This window comes from Marmota marmota, unplaced genomic scaffold, assembly GCF_001458135.2.
Source record: "Marmota marmota marmota unplaced genomic scaffold, marMar, whole genome shotgun sequence".
In the NCBI taxonomy this organism is placed as follows: domain Eukaryota; kingdom Metazoa; phylum Chordata; class Mammalia; order Rodentia; family Sciuridae; genus Marmota; species Marmota marmota.
In genome coordinates this window covers 34,960,650-34,980,023 of record NW_026000229.1, presented here as the reverse complement: position 1 = coordinate 34,980,023, position 19,374 = coordinate 34,960,650, and the positions used below count along the sequence as shown (strand labels likewise).

The following is a 19,374-nucleotide window of genomic DNA, read 5'->3' as shown; positions in this document are numbered from 1 at the left end:
TTTGAAATGTGGCTAGGAACTACCTTTTTAATTTTAATTCACTTAGCCACATAGTGGCATTGCCAGACATGGTGGCACATGCCTATAATCCTGGCAACTCAGGAGGATTGCAAGTTCAATTCCAGTCTGGGCAAGCCTAATGAGACCTTGTCTTCTTAAGATAAATAAATAAAAAGGGATGAGGATGAAGCTTAGTGGTAGAGACCCCTGGGTTCAATCCCCAGTACCTTAAACAAAACAAAACAAAAAAGCCATCACAGTGGCTATACACTAATTGCTATAGCTATAGAATAATTGATTGGGTCCAAAGTTCTCAACTCTGAATCACTCTGAATTTCTCTATTCCTACATGTTTATTGCCTGGTTGTTATATGTAATTTCTCAATTTGAAAATGAGTTGATTAGAAAAGGTAAAGGGTCTTTCCTGTTGGGCTGTTTCTGGCCCAGTCCGTGCCCTAAGGATGCGTTAATGCTAAGCTTTCTGCATGTTTATACCTCCCAAAGACTGTTCTTTGCCCAGAAATGCCCTGCATGGGTGTGGCACCAGGTTGGAGTTGCATCCAAGTTGTTTCAGGAATTGCTGACACTATTGGGTGTGGTCCATTAACTTCATTCTCCAGTGGAACTAGGGAAAGCAATATCACTCTTGTGACTGTAAGTGATCCTATAAACCCCTGTGTTCACAAAAGGAGAACTTTCTTACTGTAATCTCTAGTTCAACTATAAGATGGATTTGGTAAAGCCTTACAGCAAAATACACATGGATCATGCATAGTAAAGATATTGCGGTTGGGGATATAGCTCAGTGGTAGAACATTTGGTGCGGCCTGGGTTCAATCCTTATCAATGCAAAGAATAATTTAAAAAAAGACACATCTAAACCATAATCTTAAGAGATTTTAATTCATAACATCTGAGCCAGGGGCTGGGGATCTAATTGTTTAGAGAGCGCCTGAAGCAGTTAGATGTAAAGGGTAAAAATCACTGCTTTGGAGGATTTAAGGAAAATATAAAAACTTGTACAGGGGCTGGGGTTGTGGCTTAGCAGTAAAGTGCTTGCCTAGCACGTGCAGGGTGCTGGTTTTGATCCTCAGCACCACATTTTAAAAAAAAAGTATTGTGTCCAACTGCAACTAAAACAAAAAAATAAATAAATAAAACTTGTACAAAAACACAGAAGCAAGATTTTAATCATGTTTATAAAAGAATTTACTTTCAGTACATGGGTAATACCCAAGCCCTTTCCCATTATATCCAGGGGTGCTATAAGTTTCCTTAGCTGTTACCAAAACTTGTTCTTTCCTTTGGGGAACTATGAGGCTAGATTTACTTATTGAGTTTGTCTAATATCTTCAAAGTTTCTGCTACTTTTCTAGTCTCCTGGGCACAGCTGAGGGGGTCTTAGCAGTGGCCCCACAACCTAAAAATTTCAAATATGACAACAATAAAAATCCTCAAGAACCTAGAACAGCAGCTCTCTACTTGCCACCATGGCCTCAACTGGTCAGCAAAAGAAAAGCAGATAGTTACACACTAGTTTATAGCTGCTTTGTTCATATCACTGGACAGAGGGTCAAGAAGCCTGCTTGACAGCTTCAGCTGCCCCTGTTCTTTTCCTCAAACTCCAGGATGAGACCTTTAATGTGGGACAATTTCTGATGCAGGTACTCACAGCGATGCTTCTCATCTCTATAACCTGGGTACCGCTGCAGAGAAAAAGCATTCTTGTCAAAAACTAAAAACAGTTCTACCTTCTTGCTTTTGTTCTCAGAACTTGTCTTACCTTTCTGAACTTTTTATACTCCTGGACAATCTTATCTTCCAGCACCTGAAACAGAAAATACTATCACTGAGTTCAACATTAAAAGGAAGAAAAATAAAATCAGGAAAGTAACCTCCCTTCTCATTCCACCAAATGATATAGACTAATTTTTCTGCCAAAACAGGTTTGCCTGTCACTTTTCTTAGTCACTGAACAAACAGGCTTATGGGTGATTAGCAATAGGTAACGGCCATTAAGGCTGGAAAGCCAGCCTGGGTCCAGTCCTTACTTTGTGTTCTGGAGTTCCTTGCTGAACTCTCTTGATCTCTGCTCCCAGCTCTATGAATCTTTGGCTTGCGGCCCCAACACGGGCATGGAGGATGCGGTATTCAGCATAATCTCTCTCAAAGTCCTGCTCATAGGCCTGTTGCTGCTCTGTACTTTGGATGGCCCTGTATTGCCTGTCAGGAGAGTTATCACCTTCAATTTCATTCAAAAGCTCCTGACTTCCAGGGAGCTTATATGTATAGGCTTGATGAAATTGGAAATTACTCACAGGAGATAATCTGGCACCTCTTCAGGGCTTGGGGATTCAGAGTCTGGGAAGGAAGCAAGAAAACACAAAAGTGACTATAGATCTTTTTTCCACTGTGGCATTTTTACCCTCCTCTCATTAATTCACCTGCTTGAACTAAGGGACTGTGCTCCAACCTAGGGTCTATGTCTTCTTTATCTTCTTGTTCCCAATCTTCTTCCTCTTGTAAGTCCTGACTGGACAGCTCTTGTAGGGGACCTGAAGCTAGAGGCAGAGCTCTGAGCCTCTTTTCTTCTAATTCTTCAGTAGCTTCTGACGTTGGACGTTTCTGTGGAGAAAACAAACAGCAAACCAGGAGATTCCTATTTTGGCTTCTCAATTTAAAAATTTCAGTGGTTTCTGAAAAGTCCTTGCCATTACATGTTACCTTGTGCTGATGTTTCCGGCTAGTGAAGGAAGGCAATGCCTGATCCAACTCTCTGTTTGGAAGGTGGGTCTGCTTCCTAAGATATTTGAAGAGAGAATGGGAGAGATGAAGACCAAGGTAGGACCTGGGTCCAGATCTTTTACAGCATTTAAGGGTGGAGATTAGACCAGGGCTTCCCATGTTAGTCCCACCCTGTGCCAGGTACCTCACTTCCCACTGTGCCATGTGCTCCCTTGAGGATCCTGGCATTGACTGTCCTTGATTGCTTGCCAGTGGATCTGACACCTGGCAGGGAAAGTGGCAGGAGCACTTGACTCCCTCAGCTTCAGGCTTTGCCCCACCTTATCACAAATCCCTTCAGTTTTCTAACCTCACCTCTTCTAGTGCCACCTGTGTCTGTGACACTACATCTCCTTCAAAATAGTCTCCCTTATTCTGCCAATTCTCAGGATCTCTGGCATCTTCAGTTAGGTTGTGTTCCTGAACCATTGATGGGGCTGCGATGGAATCCATAGCTGCCCAAATAGTGAGGCGCTCCCTGAGTGGGCCCAGGCAGTGGAGGCAGTTAAGCCCAGATCTGAAAAGAAGTGGTGAGAAAAAACAAGGTGGAGAGTTTTTAAGCACCTTTTCGCATTCCCTTCCCTACTTCCTGCAAATTCTTACCTGCAGCCTTACCTGCCTAAACGTTGGCACACAAGGTCCAAGCCACCGCCAGCGCCCTCCTGGCCACACTGGGACACTATGAAAGAGAAGAGGCAGGACCAACCAGGGCCTGGGAGTCTCAGATACTGGGGTGGAAAAAAGAATAAGCTCCATGAAGTCAACCCCTCCCCTCCCGCCCACGCCACTCCTCCCGGAGCCAGCCTAAGACTGAAGATGGGTCCCACGGGGCTCGTTAGCACGCCAGGTGCAGCTGAGCCTGAGTTCCCCAAGATACTGAGAAGGCACAGTGTCCCCAGCCGCAGCCTCCTGGGACCACATACCCAGCAGCCCCCTTGTTTCCACTTAGGGTTCAGTTCTCCGAACTTCCTCAGACCGTGACCATTCTCAGCCTCCTGCCCTGACCGCACCTTATTGAAGCCCACTTTTGTGCCCCCTCATCCCGACCTCACTCACACACCCTGGGCCCGCACTTACCCCTCGGTGGCCTTGGAAAGCAATCACTGGCCGTACCTGCCGGGAGAGCACAGACGCGAGCTGAGCGAAGGTAAGGCTGCGGTTTCACTTGGAGAGGTGGGGAGCATGGAGCTTGCGGAAAACTGCTCCCCTTCCCCAAGTCCCTGCTCCAGTGTGGCCGATTGAGACCTGAAGTCCCGAAGGTAGGGGTACGGAAGAAGGAGCCAGGAGCCGGCCTTACCTGTTGCCGCTGACACTCTTGCAGTGCCCGCAGCGCAGCGTCGTTGAGCCTGAGCAGTAAAAGGCTGGTCCGGGCAGCAGGGGAGAAGCAAAGCCGAAGCTTCCCATTCAAATGTTCCTGAGGTCCCTCCATGGAGGCGAGGTCGAGCCCAAGTAGAACGAGGTCCACAAGCGAGAGCTACCACTGCCACCTCCGTTGTGCAGGGCTAGGCGGGCACGCCAGGTAGCTCAGGTCTGCCCCGCCTTCCGCCAGAACCCCGCCCAGCCGAGAGGGCGGTGCCTTGATCTCCTGGGGACCCCAATCCCCATGGTTTCCACTTATATTGATCTAGGCCTTACTGGAGCTTTCAGAAAGGCTAGTCAGTTCTGGGGAGAGTCTGCGGCCAGATGCGGTCTGACCTCTCATCCAGAATTCTCAATTTCTCCAGCCACCCTGAACTCAGAGTTGCGGTCTCTTAAGTGAAAACTGAACTTGCAACCCCTTGAGGCTTTCAGCCACAGAGCGGGAAAGATAGCTTGGTTGGTAGGCGGGTTCAACCATTGCTGCTTCTCACGTCAAGAGCGTCAGAAACCCAGGAGCCGAAGTGGGAACTGGTGCGGCGCTTTTGCTTTTTCCAGCCTGCTGTGGCAGATCCGAAGCCACTTTCTACTGCAGGCCAGAGAAGCTATAAGGCCCAATGGGAGTAGTGATAGCGATGAAGCCTGGCTGTCATAGGCTGGAGCGCCGTATCGGTGGGCGGGGATGTGGGGCGTGGGTAGTGGCAGGAGAGTTGCAAGGCAAAGGAGAGCCTGAATTCAGTCCCTGGGTCACCTCTTGGCCTAAACACACTTGAGAGGGGTCAGGTCAACTGGCCCATTCCTTCCGGAAGTGCCTTGAAGTTGCCAGGCATTTTGGAGATGCAGATTCTGGTGCAGTGAGACACCAGGATCAATCTCAGGCTAGCCCTCCAGTTGTCCCTATTTGGTGTCCCAAGAGCCATGATGTTGTCCTTTTTCCTAACAAGAATCTGTTAAATCCCTGGACCTGCATAATTCCAGGTAACCTTAATGCTCTCCACCCCAAATCAAATCACCTATACATCAGGTAAAAACTCAGTAAACCTAGCCACTGGGGAGGCTGAGTTCAAGGTTAGCCTGGCAACTTAGCAAGACCCTGTCTCAAAATATAAAATTAAAAAGGGCTAGGATATAGCAGTGGTAGAGTAACCCATGAATAGTGTATGTAAATTATACCTCAATAAAGTTGATCTTTAAATTTGTGCAATAAACTACCAACTCCAACCACAAAAACATTTACCTACCCATCAGGCCTCTCTGCTTCTCTGGGGACAATTTGCTAATTTGACAAACATTGTGGTATAAGTAAAACTAATCTCCTAGGCTGCTTTTTCTTCTCAAATGACATCTGTGACCCTTTTTTATTAAAATTTTTTTTATTTGTTCTAATTAGTTATACATGACAGCAGAGTTCATTTCAATTCATTGTACACAAACGAAGCAAAACTTTTATTTCTCTGGTTGTATACAATGTTGCATCCACCATATGTGCAGTTATATATGTACCTAGGATAATGATGTCCACCTCATTCCACCATCTTTCTTGGCCCCATAACCTCTCTGCTCCCCTTACTCTCCTCTACCCAATCCAAAGTTCCTCCATTCTCCCCATGCCCTACGCATTATGGATCAGCTTCTACTTATCAGAAAGAACATTTGGCCTTTGTTTTTTTGGAACTGGCTTACTTCACTTAGCTTAATATTCTACAACTCCATCCATTTACCTGCAAATGCCATAGTTATTCTCTTTTAATGTTGAGTAATATTCCATTGAGTATATCTACCACAGTTTCTTTATCCATTCATCTGTTGAAGGGCATCTAGGTTGATTCCACAGTCTAGCTATTGTGAGTTGAGCTGCTATGAACATTGATGTGGCTGTGTCACTGTAGTATGCTGATTTAAGTCCTTTGGGTATAGACCAAGGAGTGGGATAGCTTGGTCAAATGGAGGTTCCATTCCAGGTTTTCTAAGGAACTCCATACGGCTTTTCAGATTGGTTTCACCAATTTGCAGTGCCACCAGCAATGTATGACTGTACCTTTTTTCCTGCATCCTTGCCAATACTTATTATTGCTTATTGCTTATATTCTTTCTTTTTTTTTTTTTTTTTTGTATCAGGTATTGAACTCAAGAGCACTTGACCACTGAGCCACATCCCAATTTAGAGACAAGGTCCCACTGAGCTGCTTAGCACCTTGCCTCTGCTGAGGCTGGCTTTCAACTCATAAACCTTCTGTCTCAGCCTCCTGAGCTGCTGGGATTACAGGCATGCACCACCATGCCTGGCTCTGCTGGTATTCTTGATAATTGCCATTCTGATTAGAGTGAGATGAAATCTTAGAGTAGTTTATTTTATTTTATTGTGTGTGTACGTGTGTGTGTGTGTGTGTGTGTGTTTTGTTGCTGGGGATTGAACCCAGGACTTTGTGCATGTAAGGCAGGCACTCTACTAACTAAGCTATATCCCCAGCCCCTTAGAGTAATTTTGATTTGCATTTTTCTAATTACTAGAGAAGTTGAACATTTTTTTCATATATTTGTTGATTTATTATATATCTTCTTCTGAGAAGTGTCTATTCAGTTACTTAGCCCATTTAATCATCTGTGACCTGTTGTAAGATTTTCCTCCATTTTAAACTCAAAAGAGAAACTAGAATGGTGAAAAATTGGGGAGAAACTGAACATAGTGGTATATGCCTTATAGATCCATTACTAAGGCTGAAGTAGAAGGATTATTTGAACCGAGGAGTTCACGACCAGCCTAAGCAACATAGTGAGAAAAACCAATCTCAAAAAATTTTTTTTTTTTCAGAAGAACGGGTAACAGGGGAAGATCTTTGCAGAAGGAAGGAAGATAGGGATCTAATATTTATTGGGTGATCATTATGTGTCAGGACTTTGTGTTTTTTGTTTTGTTTTGTTTTTGGTACCAGATATTGAACCCAGGGGCACTTAAACACTGAGCCACATTCCCCCCCCCCGCCCCCCCGCCGCCGCGTTTTGTATTTTATTTAGAGACAGGGTCTCATTAAGACACTGGGATTATAGGCATGGTCCACAGCAGAGGACTTTGTTATTTAATCCTTATGATATTTTTTTAGTGTAGGTATTAATATTCATTCATTCAACACTTATTTATTGAGCACTTACTCTATACCAAGCATTGTAGTAGAGACTTATAATACATCACTGAACAGATTCTTGACTTGGGAAAGCTTGCATTTTAGAACAGAAAGAAACACTAGAAATAAACATAATAAATATAGCAAAGCCCTAAGCAATTTGGGGATACTCTGTCTCAAAAAAGTAAAAAGGGCAGGGGATATGCCTCAGTGGTTAAGTGTCCCTGGGTCCAATCTCCAGTACCAAAAAGCAAACAAAACAAAAATGTGAGTTAATTATTAAACTTAACAAGAGCACTTTTGGTAAAATGGTGGATGAAAGCTTGATTGGAGTACGGTTAAAGAGAATAGTAAATGCCTACAATCCCAGCCGCTTGGGAGGAGGAGGCAGGAGGATCACAAGTTCAAAGCCAGCTTCAGCAATTTAGTAAGGCACTAAGCAACTTAGTGAGACCCTGTCTCCAAATAAAATACAAAATAGGGCTAGGGATGTGGATTAGTGGTCAAGTGCCCCTGAGTTCAATCCCTGGTAACTCCCCCAGCCCCCCAAAAAAGAAAAGGTTTTAATTAGGGAGTTATAGCATGTTTATATGCTGATGAAGTTATTTTGGAACCATCTCAAAATCTCTGATGATGGAGGAGAGAGGAAGTTTGTTAGAATGGTGTCCTTGAGTAGTCTAGAAGGGATGGGATCTACTCAGGACTGCCATTAGGTAGGAGTATGAGCAGTTCATCTGCGACAACAGGCAGAGAAAGTGGATGCAGATGCAGAGCTTGGTAGATGTGGGAGTCTATGGAAATTCTTTCCTAAGACATCCATTTTCTCTGTGAATTAGGAAGCATCTGTGAGAAAGAATGAAAATGGAGTGATGGAGGCTGGGGATAAGAAAATAGTATGAAAAAATTGCCTACAAATGTGAGAGAGTGAATGAGTTAGGAATGTATCAAACACCAAGGACTGATGATAAAAAGAGTAAAAGTTAGAGAAGCTAAATGATTTAACTTAAGGTTGCAAAGCAGAGGTTCTTCTAAAGCTGAGCCTGTGGGCCATAAAACTTAGGAAATCTGTGAACTTGGAAGGGAAAAAGAAAGTCACAACTTTGTTTTCACTAACCTCTAGCAGAAATTTAGCATCTCCTTTGATTATTAATGTAGGCAATAAGCCACGGGTACTGGCAATGTCAGATAGTTTGACTGGATCACTTCATTATGTGACTCCTTAAGTTCATCTCATTATCCAAGCCTTTTCCTGTCTCCTGGGTCTTGGCATATGCTGTTCCTTTTGTCTGTATTTGATTAAAATACATTTGATGCCAGGTACAGTGGTCCTCGCCTATAATCTCAGCAATTCAGGAAAGTGAGACAGGAGGATTGCAAGTTTGAAGCTAATTTACACAACTTAGGGAGACCCTGTCTCAAAAAAATTTTAAAAAGGACTGGAACCAGGTGTGGTGGCACAAAACCTGTAATCTTAGTGGTTTGGGAGGCTGAAGAAGGTAATAATAGTTGCAAGTTCAAGCAACTTAGACCTCTCTCAAAATAAAACAAAAAGGGCTGAGAATGTGGTTCTGTGTTTAAGTGCCTCTGGGTTCCATCCCTGATACTATAAATAAATAAATAAACAAATAAATAAGATGCATTTGGATGAAATAATAGAAACCTGACACAAGGCTTCTTAAACAAAAAACACAATGGTTCCCATAGCAGGAAGCTCAGAATAGAAGGAATGCTACAGTTGATATATCCAGTAGCGCGACTACATTATTAAGGACTAAGATTTCAGCAAGCATGGAGGAGCACATCTATAATCCCAGGTTCTCTGGAGGCTGAGGCAGAAGGATTTCGAGTTCAATGATAGCCTGGGCAACTTTGCAAAACCCTGTCTCAAAAAAAAAAAAAAAAAAAAAANGTGCAGTGAATTGATAAGAAAAGCCTGGGCTAGGTGCCGTGACACACATCTGTAAGCTCAGCAGCTTGGGAGGCTGAGACAGGAGGATTGTAAATTCAAAACCAGCCTCACCAATGGTGAGGTGCTAAGCAACTCAGTGGGACCCTTTCGCTAAATAAAATAGAAAATAGGGTTGGGGGTGTGGCTCAGTGGTTGAATGAACATGTACACAATAACTAGTTTTGGTGGTGGGAGGGACTTTTTCCTCTCCTATTATTCTTTTTTTTTTTTTTAAGAGAGAGAGAGAAAGAGATTTCAATATTCATTCTTTAGTTTTCGGCGGACACAACATCTTTGTTTGTAAGTGGTGCTGAGGATTGAACCCGGGCTGCACGCATGCCAGGCGAGCGTGCCACTGCTTGAGCCACATCCCCAGCCCCTCTCCTATTATTCTTTATGCTTGTGTCTTTGTTACTTTTTTTTTTTTTAGTTGTTGATGGAGCTTTATTTTATTTATATGTGGTGCTGAGAATCAAACCCAGTACCTCACACGTGCTAGGCAAGTGCTCTATCACTGAGCCACAACCCCAGCTCCTCTTTGTTACTCTTAACACTTGATTGAAGTTATAATTATACATTGGTTTTTTTTCTTTCTTTCTTTCTTTCTTTCTTTCTTTCTTTCTTTCTTTCTTTCTTTCTTTCTTTCTTTCTCTCTTTCTTTCTTTCTTGGATACAATGTCTTTATTTTACTTTATGTGGTGCTGAGGATTGAACCCAGTGCTTCATGCATGCTAGGCAAACACTCTACCTCTGAGCCACAACCCCAGCCCTTGATTGGTTTCTTTACTTGTGAATTGTCTCTTACACTAAAATGTTGACTACATGAGATCAGAGATCATGTTTATTTTGTTCACTATTTTATATATACATAGTCGTTAGAATAATGTCTGGCAAATAATGGTCACGTACTTAATAGTTGATAAAGAAATAAATGAACCCAAGAGTAAATAATACATTTGTCTTTATCCACTCCTCATACAGTCTTTCACAGAATTGCCAAATATAGTTTGAACCTGCCAAAAGAAATATATTTTTGCTATTTCTGTTGCCACCATCCCAGCCCATAGCTATCTTGTCTTACTTGATGTTATATACATATTTTATCTAATTTCCTCCTCTTTGGGAAACAAATTTCACCCCCCCCATTTTTTTTTAAATAAAACCTATTTCTCTCCTATGGGAGGACAATGGCCAGCGTCTCATTAAGGTCTTCTTCTTCCTACCCAGGATAATCCAAGCCACTCTAAGATTTACAATTCTAAATAATTAGTAAATAACAAAGCACAAATACTCAGAAATATTTACAGAAAGCAAAGACCCTGATAGATTTGGTCCACATGGGTTCTGGAACTAGACAAAGAACAAAATGGCTCAGGTGGTTTATTTAAGGGGGTACATCAAAGGCAGGGATAAGGTTTCAAGGGTGGAGTCTTGCTTCATGATATCTTGCAGTCAGCAGGTTGGGTGGCATCTTGGCAGGTCACACCCATCTCAGGTGATGTGTGGGATCTTTGGCAGAATTTGTGGGGGAAGTTCACCTGCATCAGGTGGTCAATACCTGTGGGGGGTGCCAGGGGGAGTTCCTAGTACCAGATTTATCCCCTCAGGATGCTACTATGTGCAATGGTTCACACACAGCCCACTGATAGCTTGTGACTCTCTCTCCCATACTAATAAAATAATTCTGGTCTTATGGTATTCTGGGGGGACTGATGTTATTAAGTCTTGCCTCATACCTCCCTTCCCCCACAAGGGTAGGCATCTGACCCATTGGATCCCTGTCTTGGGATATTAACCACTGAACCTAAGACTCAGACCCTCCATCTTGGACAAGTTGTGAGGTGTAAAGACAGGTACTATTGATTGCCATTTCCTATTATGTCAAAGAATCTGGGTCTGAGAAAATAAAAACAAGAGACATGGCCAAGCACTACGGTGCACACCTATAATTCCAGTGATTCAGGAGGCAGGAAAATCATAAGTTCCAGGCCAGCCTCAGCAATTTAGGGAGGCCCTAAGCAACTTAGCAAGATCCTGTCTCAAAATAAAAAATGGAAGAGGCTGGGGATGGGGCTCAGTGGATAAGGGCCACTGGGTTAAATTCCTAGTGTCACAAACACGCATACACAGACACACATACTCACAAATTAAGGTCTACAGAGTCTACTCCCTTCATAAAAGTATCAGTACTATTCAGTTACTTCATATTAGGACATGTAGAAGAAAAAAGAGTGTCTTCTTTTAAATTACACTGAAATCTGATCTGGTCCAGAGAGGTGGCACATGTCTGTAATCCCAGAAATTCTGAGGCTGAGGCAGGAGAATGGCAATTTTGCAAAACCCTCAGTAACTCTGCAAGATTTTGTCTTAACCTCCCGCCAAAACAACAAAACAAAACAAACAAAAACCCACCACTGGGTTCAATTCCCAGTACCAAATTATACTCACATCCGTTTTTTAATGGGTAATTATGCTGTGCATCCTGTGAAATATTTTGAATATCATCCTTGCATAGAATCTATTTTTTTCCTTTAAAGCAATTATCAAATCAATTTGCATACACACAGAGATTAAACAAAGAAAGAAAGGAAGATAGAGAGGAAGAGAGAAGGGGAAAAGCATTTGAGTCTTTTCTACTATATGTTCCAGTGTGCAGAGATAGACATTTTGTTCAACATTGTATATCTAATACCTAATTGGCACATCGTTGGTGCACAATAAATATTTGTTGAAAGAATCTCTAATAATACCTCCTGGAAAAATTAGACTGAAGGTGAGGCTCCAGGCTAGGTTCTTTCTTTTATTGCATATTTGTGGCTCTGGGGGTGGAATGCCTTGCCTTGTGCATGCTAGGCAACTGCTCTATTATTGAACTACACCCCCAGCCTCCAAGCTGGGTTCTGACAGGATTGAAAATATATTGGAGCCAGGTGTGGTGGCACATACCTGTAATCCCAGCAACCTGGGAGACTGAAGCAGAAGGATAGCCAAGTTTGAAGCCAACCTCAACAATTTAGTGAGACCCTCCTCAACTTAACCAGACCCTGTCTCAAAATAAAAAATAAAAAGTTCTGGGGTTGTAGCTCAGAAGTAAAGGACCCCTGGGTTCAGTTTCTAGGAAGAAGAAGAAGAAGAAGAGGAGGAGGAGGAGGAGGAGGAGGAATAAATAAACAAATAAATAAATGAAAGAGTCTAGGGTGCAGTGAATTGATAAGAAAAGCCTGGGCTAGGTGCCGTGACACACATCTGTAAGCTCAGCAGCTTGGGAGGCTGAGACAGGAGGATTGTAAATTCAAAACCAGCCTCACCAATGGTGAGGTGCTAAGCAACTCAGTGGGACCCTGTCTCTAAATAAAATATAAAATAGGGTTGGGGGTGTGGCTCAGTGGATTGAGTGCTCTTGAGTAGTTCATTCCTCACCCACCCACCCCCACCAAAAAAAAAAGTGGTTACAGGGCTGTTCCACTCTTTCACCTATCTGAGCTGCTGAAAGTGACAAGGAGGCAGCAGGTGCCAAAGAGGACTTGTTTCCTCATTCCACACTATTCAACTCATCTCTCTAGCTGGTGTACTTTTTCCCAATGGGGCTGGTTCTGTGGTCTCTCTCTCTATAAATGAGGGTGAGGGTACCCGTGCAGCTTGGTGCGACTGGGGAATTGGAGACTAGGAAGCCAGATAGTTCATTCTTATGCGTTGTGGTCAGACTGTTGCTGGTAATACCCGTAGGTTTACCCTTCAAGTCCAGTTTTCTCTTTTTCCTTATACTTATTATCTCTAATTTATTCTCTAACTCTGTACCCTGTACTAAGTTTATTGTATTATTTTATTTTATTTATTGGTATTGGTGATTGAAGCCAGTAGTGTTCTACTACTGAGCTACATCCCCAGCCCTTTTTATTTTTATTTTTTGAGACAGGATTTTCCTAAGTTGCCCAGGCTAGCCTTGAATTCATGATCCTCCTGCCTCAGACTTCTAAGTAGCTGAGATTACAGGTGTGCATCACTGCCACAAAGTCTGGCTTCATTTATATTTGGTACTGAGGATTTGGTATTGGGCACTTTACCACTGACATCCCCCCACCTTTTTTTTTTTTGGCACGGAGATTGAATCCAGGACCACTTAACCACTGAGCCCATCTCTAGCCCTTTTATTTTTTATTTTGAGACAGGATCCCACTAATTTTCATAGAGTCTGGTTAAGTTGCTGAGGTTGGCCTTGAACCTGTATTCCTCCTGCCTCAACCTCCCTAGTTTCTGGGATTACAGCTGTGTGCCACCATGCCTGACTATTTAGATATGTGCCAGAGATTTATAGGGCAGGGTCTGATGGATAAAGGGGGAAGGTTGGTGCAGGATGGAAAGATTGGGTGGGAAGAGTAGCAGACAGCCCTACAGTTCTGAGAAACCAGGTGAATGGGTGAATCTCATGAGCAAAAGTTGCTCATTACAAGGATTCAGTGTCTAGTGAGAACAGGCTGGAACTATACCATCTTTGTGCTCAGATCAAACATGGGGGATTTTGCTGCTTCAGAAGCAACCATCTCCAGTCTCCTTCTCTCCTGGGAGTGGGGTGGATACATTATATCCACTCCCTACACACTTATACACTATAACTCTGAAATGACCAGGCAGTTGGTTTTTTTTTTTTTTTATGACCTCGGATAAACCAGAGGTTTATCCACTGAGTCACATCACCAGCCCTTTTTATTTTTTATTTTGAAACAGAGTCTTGCTAGGTTGCCTAGGGCCCTGCTAAGTTGCTGAGGCTGGTGTTGAACTTGTGATTCTCCTCAGGCAGGAACTCTTTTTTTTTTTTTTAAATATTTATTTATTTTTTTTTTTTAGTTTTCGGCGGACACAACATCTTTGTTTGTATGTGGTGCTTAGGATCGAACCCGGGGCGCATGCATGCCAGGCGAGCGCACTACCACTTGAGCCACATCTCCAGCCCAGGCAGGAACTCTTGAAGGAGGTCAGGCATTCTTATTTCACAGGAGAAATAGAGGTACAAAGAGAGTAAATCACTTACCCAAGTTCTCATGGCTAATAAGTGGCAGTGCTGATGCCAAAGATGGTTTGATCCCAAAGCCCACTCTCTGGCCATTAGGCAAAAGATGACTTGTTTTTTAGGGAGACCTGCTATCTATGTTCAGGCTCTGGAATTGGGCATATCTACACGTAACTTGTTGCTCTGCTACATGTCAGCTGTGGCCTTAACTATAGTGGGGAGTCACCCTAGGTATTTATTGACTATTGAGATGAAGTCTTTTTTTAAAATATTTTTTTAGTTGTTGATGGACCTTTATTTTATTTATTTGTATGTGGTGCTGAGAATCGAACCCAGTGCCTCACACATGCTAGGCAAGCACTCTACTGCTGAGCCACAACTCCAGCCCCCAAGATGAAGTTTTATTATGTTGCTAAGACTAGCCTTGAACTCCTGAGCTAAGCTATTTTCCTGCCTCAGCCTCCTAAGAGAGGATCACAGGTGTTTGCCACCGCTCCAGGCTCCGAAGATACTGAGTTCAAATGCAGGTATGTGCTCTCACCTCATTCTGGAGTATGTCTCTAATGGTTCTTTCCTGTCATCCCAACCCATCTAACTTTTTTCCTAAGCTTTAAGATCTCTGCCTTCAAGACCTGTGTCCTACAGTTTTCCAGGATCTCCTATAATTCCTTCAGTTTAGCCTCCCTACAGTGCAGAAATTTCAAACAGTTTAGTTTTTCCTTCTTTCTCCCCATGTTCTTTTAGGTAGCCAAAAACTAGGCCCCTGAACTGGGCATGAGTGTGGTAAAGCCATTGCTTGAGCAAAGTGGGGAAAAGAGAAACACCTCCACGTTTTTGTTGTAACCCCTTATTACTATAGTTTGAGAAAAGGGAAAAAATAGAGACTGGGGTGGTGGTGGTCTTTTTACTGGTCTTTTTACTCAAAGTCTGAATCTTTCTCTGAGGTCTGTGAGGGAGTAGATTAAGTCATGGATAGAAAGGCATGTTATTTATCTATTGCTCCATAAAAAATAACAAAACTTAGTGACTTAAGCTTACCAAATTTTATTATACCACATTTTTTTTGTGGATTAGGAACTCAGAAGAGGCCTACTGGGTGATTCTGGCACATGGGGGTCCTCACATGAGGTTGCAGCCATCTAAGGTTTACCTGGGGCTAGAGAATCCTCTTCCAAGTTCACGTATGTGTATATCAGCAAGAGGCCTTAGTTTCTCCCCACAAAGCTATTGATTTGAGGCCTCAGTTCTTCATCACTGGGAAGAACATCATGACATGTCAGCTGGCTGTCCTGAGAACCAGAGATTAAAGAGTAGAGCAGAAGCCATAATATCTTTTATGATCTAGCATTGGAATTGACACACCATTCCTTTCGACATATTCTATCAGTTATGTAGACCACCTCAGAGTGGGAGGATACTGCACAACAGTGTGACTATCACGAGGAAGAGATCACTGGGAGTCATCTCAGAGACTAGCTACCACAGGAGCAGAAGGACCTGAAAAAGGAAGAGGAGCTGGGCATGGTGCATATCAGTAATCCCAGCAGCTGAGGCAGGAGGTTGCAGGTTCAAGGTTAGTCTCAGCAATTTAGCAAGATCTTATCTTTAAAAAAAAAAAAAAAAGGCAGGTTCCAGATTCAGAACCTTTGACAATGACATTTTTAAAAAATTTTTTTTATAGTAGATGGACACAGTATCTTTATTTAGTTTTTATGTGGTGCTGAGGATCGAACCCAGTGCCTCACACCTAGGCAAGCACTCTACCACTGAGCTATATATCCCCAGTCTAGACAATGACATTATTTTGATCTAAATAATACATTTCATTTTTATTGCATTTGTTATATAGTTTCTTTTGTGGGGAAGTGACATTCATTTAAAATTTACTATAGGAATATGAAGTTTCATTTTTATCCTTTATTAAAGACATCGATACACAAATATTAATAACACCGAGTAGGTCAGGTGATACTTGGGTATAAAAGAAATTGATGGTTCTGACTGAGGGTTAATGCCTCCCATCAGTCCTATACTGAGAAGCCAGTATAGAGTTCCAGCTTCAACTCAGTTCTGCTGTGGGTGCTAGTTGGGGAGAATCAAAGTTTACAACCACTCCTTTCCTACGTTCTTAAGCATTTTTCCTTTATCCAGTGAACTTTCCAGGTGTGGTAAGCAGTCTTGTAGGAACTAAGAATGAGGAGATTACTTTTAGCTTCCAGTTCTGTTCAACTGTCTTAAAAACCAGAGGGAATATGGATACTGTCTGTGTATCCCCTAATGCAACACTGTAGTTTGTGATTTTGGGTCTTCCGAAATTCCAAGATACTTCATCTTCACGTTGAAAGTTTCTTTCAGTAAGCTGGAGGTGTAACTCTGTGGTACAACGTGTGAACACAGGAGCCCTGTATTCAATTCCCAGCATTGGAAAAAAAAAAAATTCTGGTAAAATAAGCAGGACCAAAGTTTTAGAACATAATGGATGTGGCTGAGGTTTTCTACCCTGCAGGTTTTTAGGAGGGGGATAAATGTGGTTGGGATGGGGTTTCCGAATTGTGTTTTGTTATGTGTTCTTCTAGCGCGGTGAACCCAAGTGTACAAATAAGTGACCGGGGGAGGAAAAATGTCCTCAGTAACAGGACCAAGTTTAGTTGCAGAACCCTGATACCTCAGAGCTAGACGAACCACCTAGACTCCACGAAACCCCGCCCTTCGTTTCCTAACATTCCTTCACCGCAAGTTTGTCATTACCTCAAACTGTCCCTGCATTAGGTCACTTTGCCCGGTCACGTGCTCTGGCTCGCGGGAGCGCAACATCGCCAGCCGCACCCCTCCACCCCCACCCTACCCACGTGACCCGGCCTAGTTTCTCCGTCTCCGGTCCAGCGCTTCGCCCGGGAAACCCCGCCCCACGCTGCGCGCTCCGCCTGTGGACCTCCGCTTCTTATCCGCCCCGGCTAGCGCGTGGCCTGGGCTCCACGTGTTTTTTCCTGCCCAATGAGAGTCGGCGCCCGGGCGTGAAGGGGCGGGGAGGAAAGGGACGACTTGGTTACGTTGCGAGAAGGGGGCGGGGCCTGCAACGTCGGACAGAACGAGGGGACGCAACGGAGGCAGGCCGAGCCGCTGCCGTCGCCATGACCCGTGAGCACCGAGCCCCTTTCCTTTTGCCCTTTTATTTCCGTTCGTTCTATACTTGTCGGCAGATTCGTCGGCCTTGACTTCCCCTGAGCTGCCCAGCGAGGCCCTTCTCCGGGAGCGTTCTTTAGCTGCTCTCAGGCTTGGAGCCCGGAATCGAACCCTTTGCCCACCGCCACTTCTCCAGACCACCTCCCCGCCCTTTCGTTAGGAATCGGCCCTCCCTGACCTTCCGCGGTCTGAGAAGCCTTATGTTGGCGTGATAGGCCCCGGAGCCTCCTACTCCTGACACCAGCCCATCCCCCACGGACCCAAACCCACCATCTGTCTGGGCCCCTACGCCACCCTCAAACTCAAAACACGCCTCCCGCAGGCTTCTCGGACTGACCGTCCTCACTCCCCTGCAGTTTGACCTGCCCCGTGACACCTTCCTTCCCCATCCCCCAGCAGCCAAGGCCCCGAAATGGGTCGGTGCCGAGGTCCGGGGATGCCAGTGTTGGATCCTTCTTGCCCGGGATGGAGGCAAAGAGTGTATGTCCAGAACAGTCCTGGCGTCTCACTTTTTACCTTCTTTCCTTAGGCGGTAACCAGCGTGAGCTCGCCCGCCAGAAGAATATGAAAAAGCAGAGCGACTCGGTTAAGGGAAAGCGCCGAGATGACGGGCTTTCGGCTGCCGCCCGCAAGCAGAGGTAGCCCCAGGGAGGGGAGGGGTTAGGGGAGACCTGGGGGAAACGGGTTATATCAGGAAAAAGAGCTACCTTAGGACTTGAATCTGGACTAGGCGTGAGAGGCAGAGCGTTATTGCTTCCTCTAGGGTTTTATTTCCTCTCCACCCTCCAAATTGTTAGTTCACAGCCTTGCAGGAAGGGACTGGGGTAGAAGACTTCCCTAAGTCTCATTTTTTGAGTGCCCCTGGGTGACCTTAAGGGCAAGGGCAGGGAGCTTTACATTTCAAGCACAGTTGTGGTTATGACAGCCCAGTAGTTTTGTCCCTCCTTGCTGTTAGTTTCTCCTCCCTTTTCCCAACTTTCTCACTGGTGTTGCTGGGTGTGGTACTCAGCACAGAATAGAGCACCTTGGGCCTGTGTGGCCAGACTTCTGACCCTTTGGGCAACAGCCAGATGGAGACTGATTGCCTTTTGAGCCTCAGCTCTATTTCTCTTGTTCTCCTAGGGTGGGAATACAGCAGCCACATGCTGAACTTTGTCCCATCCAATACCATCTTATCCTTTGTGCCCTTCATCCCCTGCATCTTGTCCTTTTTGCCCTCTGGTACCTCCCAGTGCCCCATCATCTCTACCCCCAGGGACTCGGAGATCATGCAGCAGAAGCAGAAAAAGGCAAACGAGAAGAAGGAGGAACCCAAGTAGCTTTGTGGCTTCGTGTCCAACCCTCTTGCCCTTCGCCTGTGTGCCTGGAGCCAGTCCCACCATGCTCGCGTTTCCTCCTGTAGTGCTCACAGGTCCCAGCACCGATGGCATTCCCTTTGCCCTGAGTCTGCAGCGGGTCCCTTTTGTGCTTCCTTACCCTCAGGTAGCTTCTCTCCCCCTGGGCCACTCCTGGGGGTGAGGGGGTTACCCCTTCCCAGTGTTTTTTATTCCTGTGGGGCACACCCAAAGTATTAAAAGTAGCTTTGTAATTCCTTGAGCGCCTGGTTTGACTGGGGATTTTGGGGGGATATGGGGATGGAGGAATGACTGTCCTTTCCCACCAAAAAGGGAGAGCTCTTTTAAGAATTGAGGATATGTAGATTCAATAAGTAAAATATCACAGAAGAAGCCTTTATTTTACTATGACAACTAGACAAATATTCCAGTTATATGGTAGAGAAATCCTCTAAAAAGTATAGAGACTTCTTTTCTGTGATTTTTAATTAAAACATTTTTTGTTGTTTTGTTCCCCACCCAGACCTTGAACACCATCCCAAGGATGGAGTTAAGGGCCTAAGTGGGAAGATTCCGAGACCTAAGTTTATGCCTCTCTTCCTCATTCTTCCTCAGTTTGTTCGACTGCTTGAAAGTTGG

At 44.3% G+C, this 19,374-nt stretch overlaps 2 protein-coding genes across 8 annotated transcripts; one reads left to right on the top strand and one right to left on the bottom strand.

Moving 5' to 3' along the window:
• Positions 1-1,191: 1,191 nt before the first annotated feature.
• On the bottom strand, positions 1,192-4,728 carry Ell3 (elongation factor for RNA polymerase II 3). Its single transcript, XM_015480729.2, has 11 exons — positions 4,082-4,728; positions 3,862-3,897; positions 3,400-3,512; positions 3,100-3,301; positions 2,930-3,009; positions 2,725-2,800; positions 2,445-2,625; positions 2,319-2,361; positions 2,052-2,223; positions 1,784-1,828; positions 1,192-1,706 (listed from the first exon to the last, which is right to left on the bottom strand). Exons 1-11 carry the CDS (start codon positions 4,211-4,213, stop codon positions 1,596-1,598), a joined length of 1,191 nt encoding a protein of 396 aa, XP_015336215.1. The 5' UTR covers positions 4,214-4,728; the 3' UTR covers positions 1,192-1,595.
• On the top strand, positions 3,913-18,992 carry Serf2 (small EDRK-rich factor 2). Of its 7 annotated transcripts, none has more exons than XM_048793507.1 (3): positions 3,913-3,931; positions 17,931-18,039; positions 18,524-18,992. In XM_048793507.1, the coding sequence occupies exons 2-3, from the start codon at positions 18,006-18,008 to the stop codon at positions 18,718-18,720; spliced, it is 231 nt and encodes a 76-aa protein (XP_048649464.1). In that variant the 5' UTR covers positions 3,913-3,931; positions 17,931-18,005; the 3' UTR covers positions 18,721-18,992. The 7 variants fall into 7 exon arrangements, with proteins under 7 accessions (XP_048649464.1, XP_048649462.1, XP_015336211.1 ...); XM_048793505.1 differs by having other exon boundaries at positions 3,915-3,931; positions 18,634-18,992; XM_015480725.2 differs by lacking the exon at positions 3,913-3,931 and adding an exon at positions 16,801-17,356 and having other exon boundaries at positions 18,657-18,992.
• Positions 18,993-19,374: the final 382 nt, after the last annotated feature.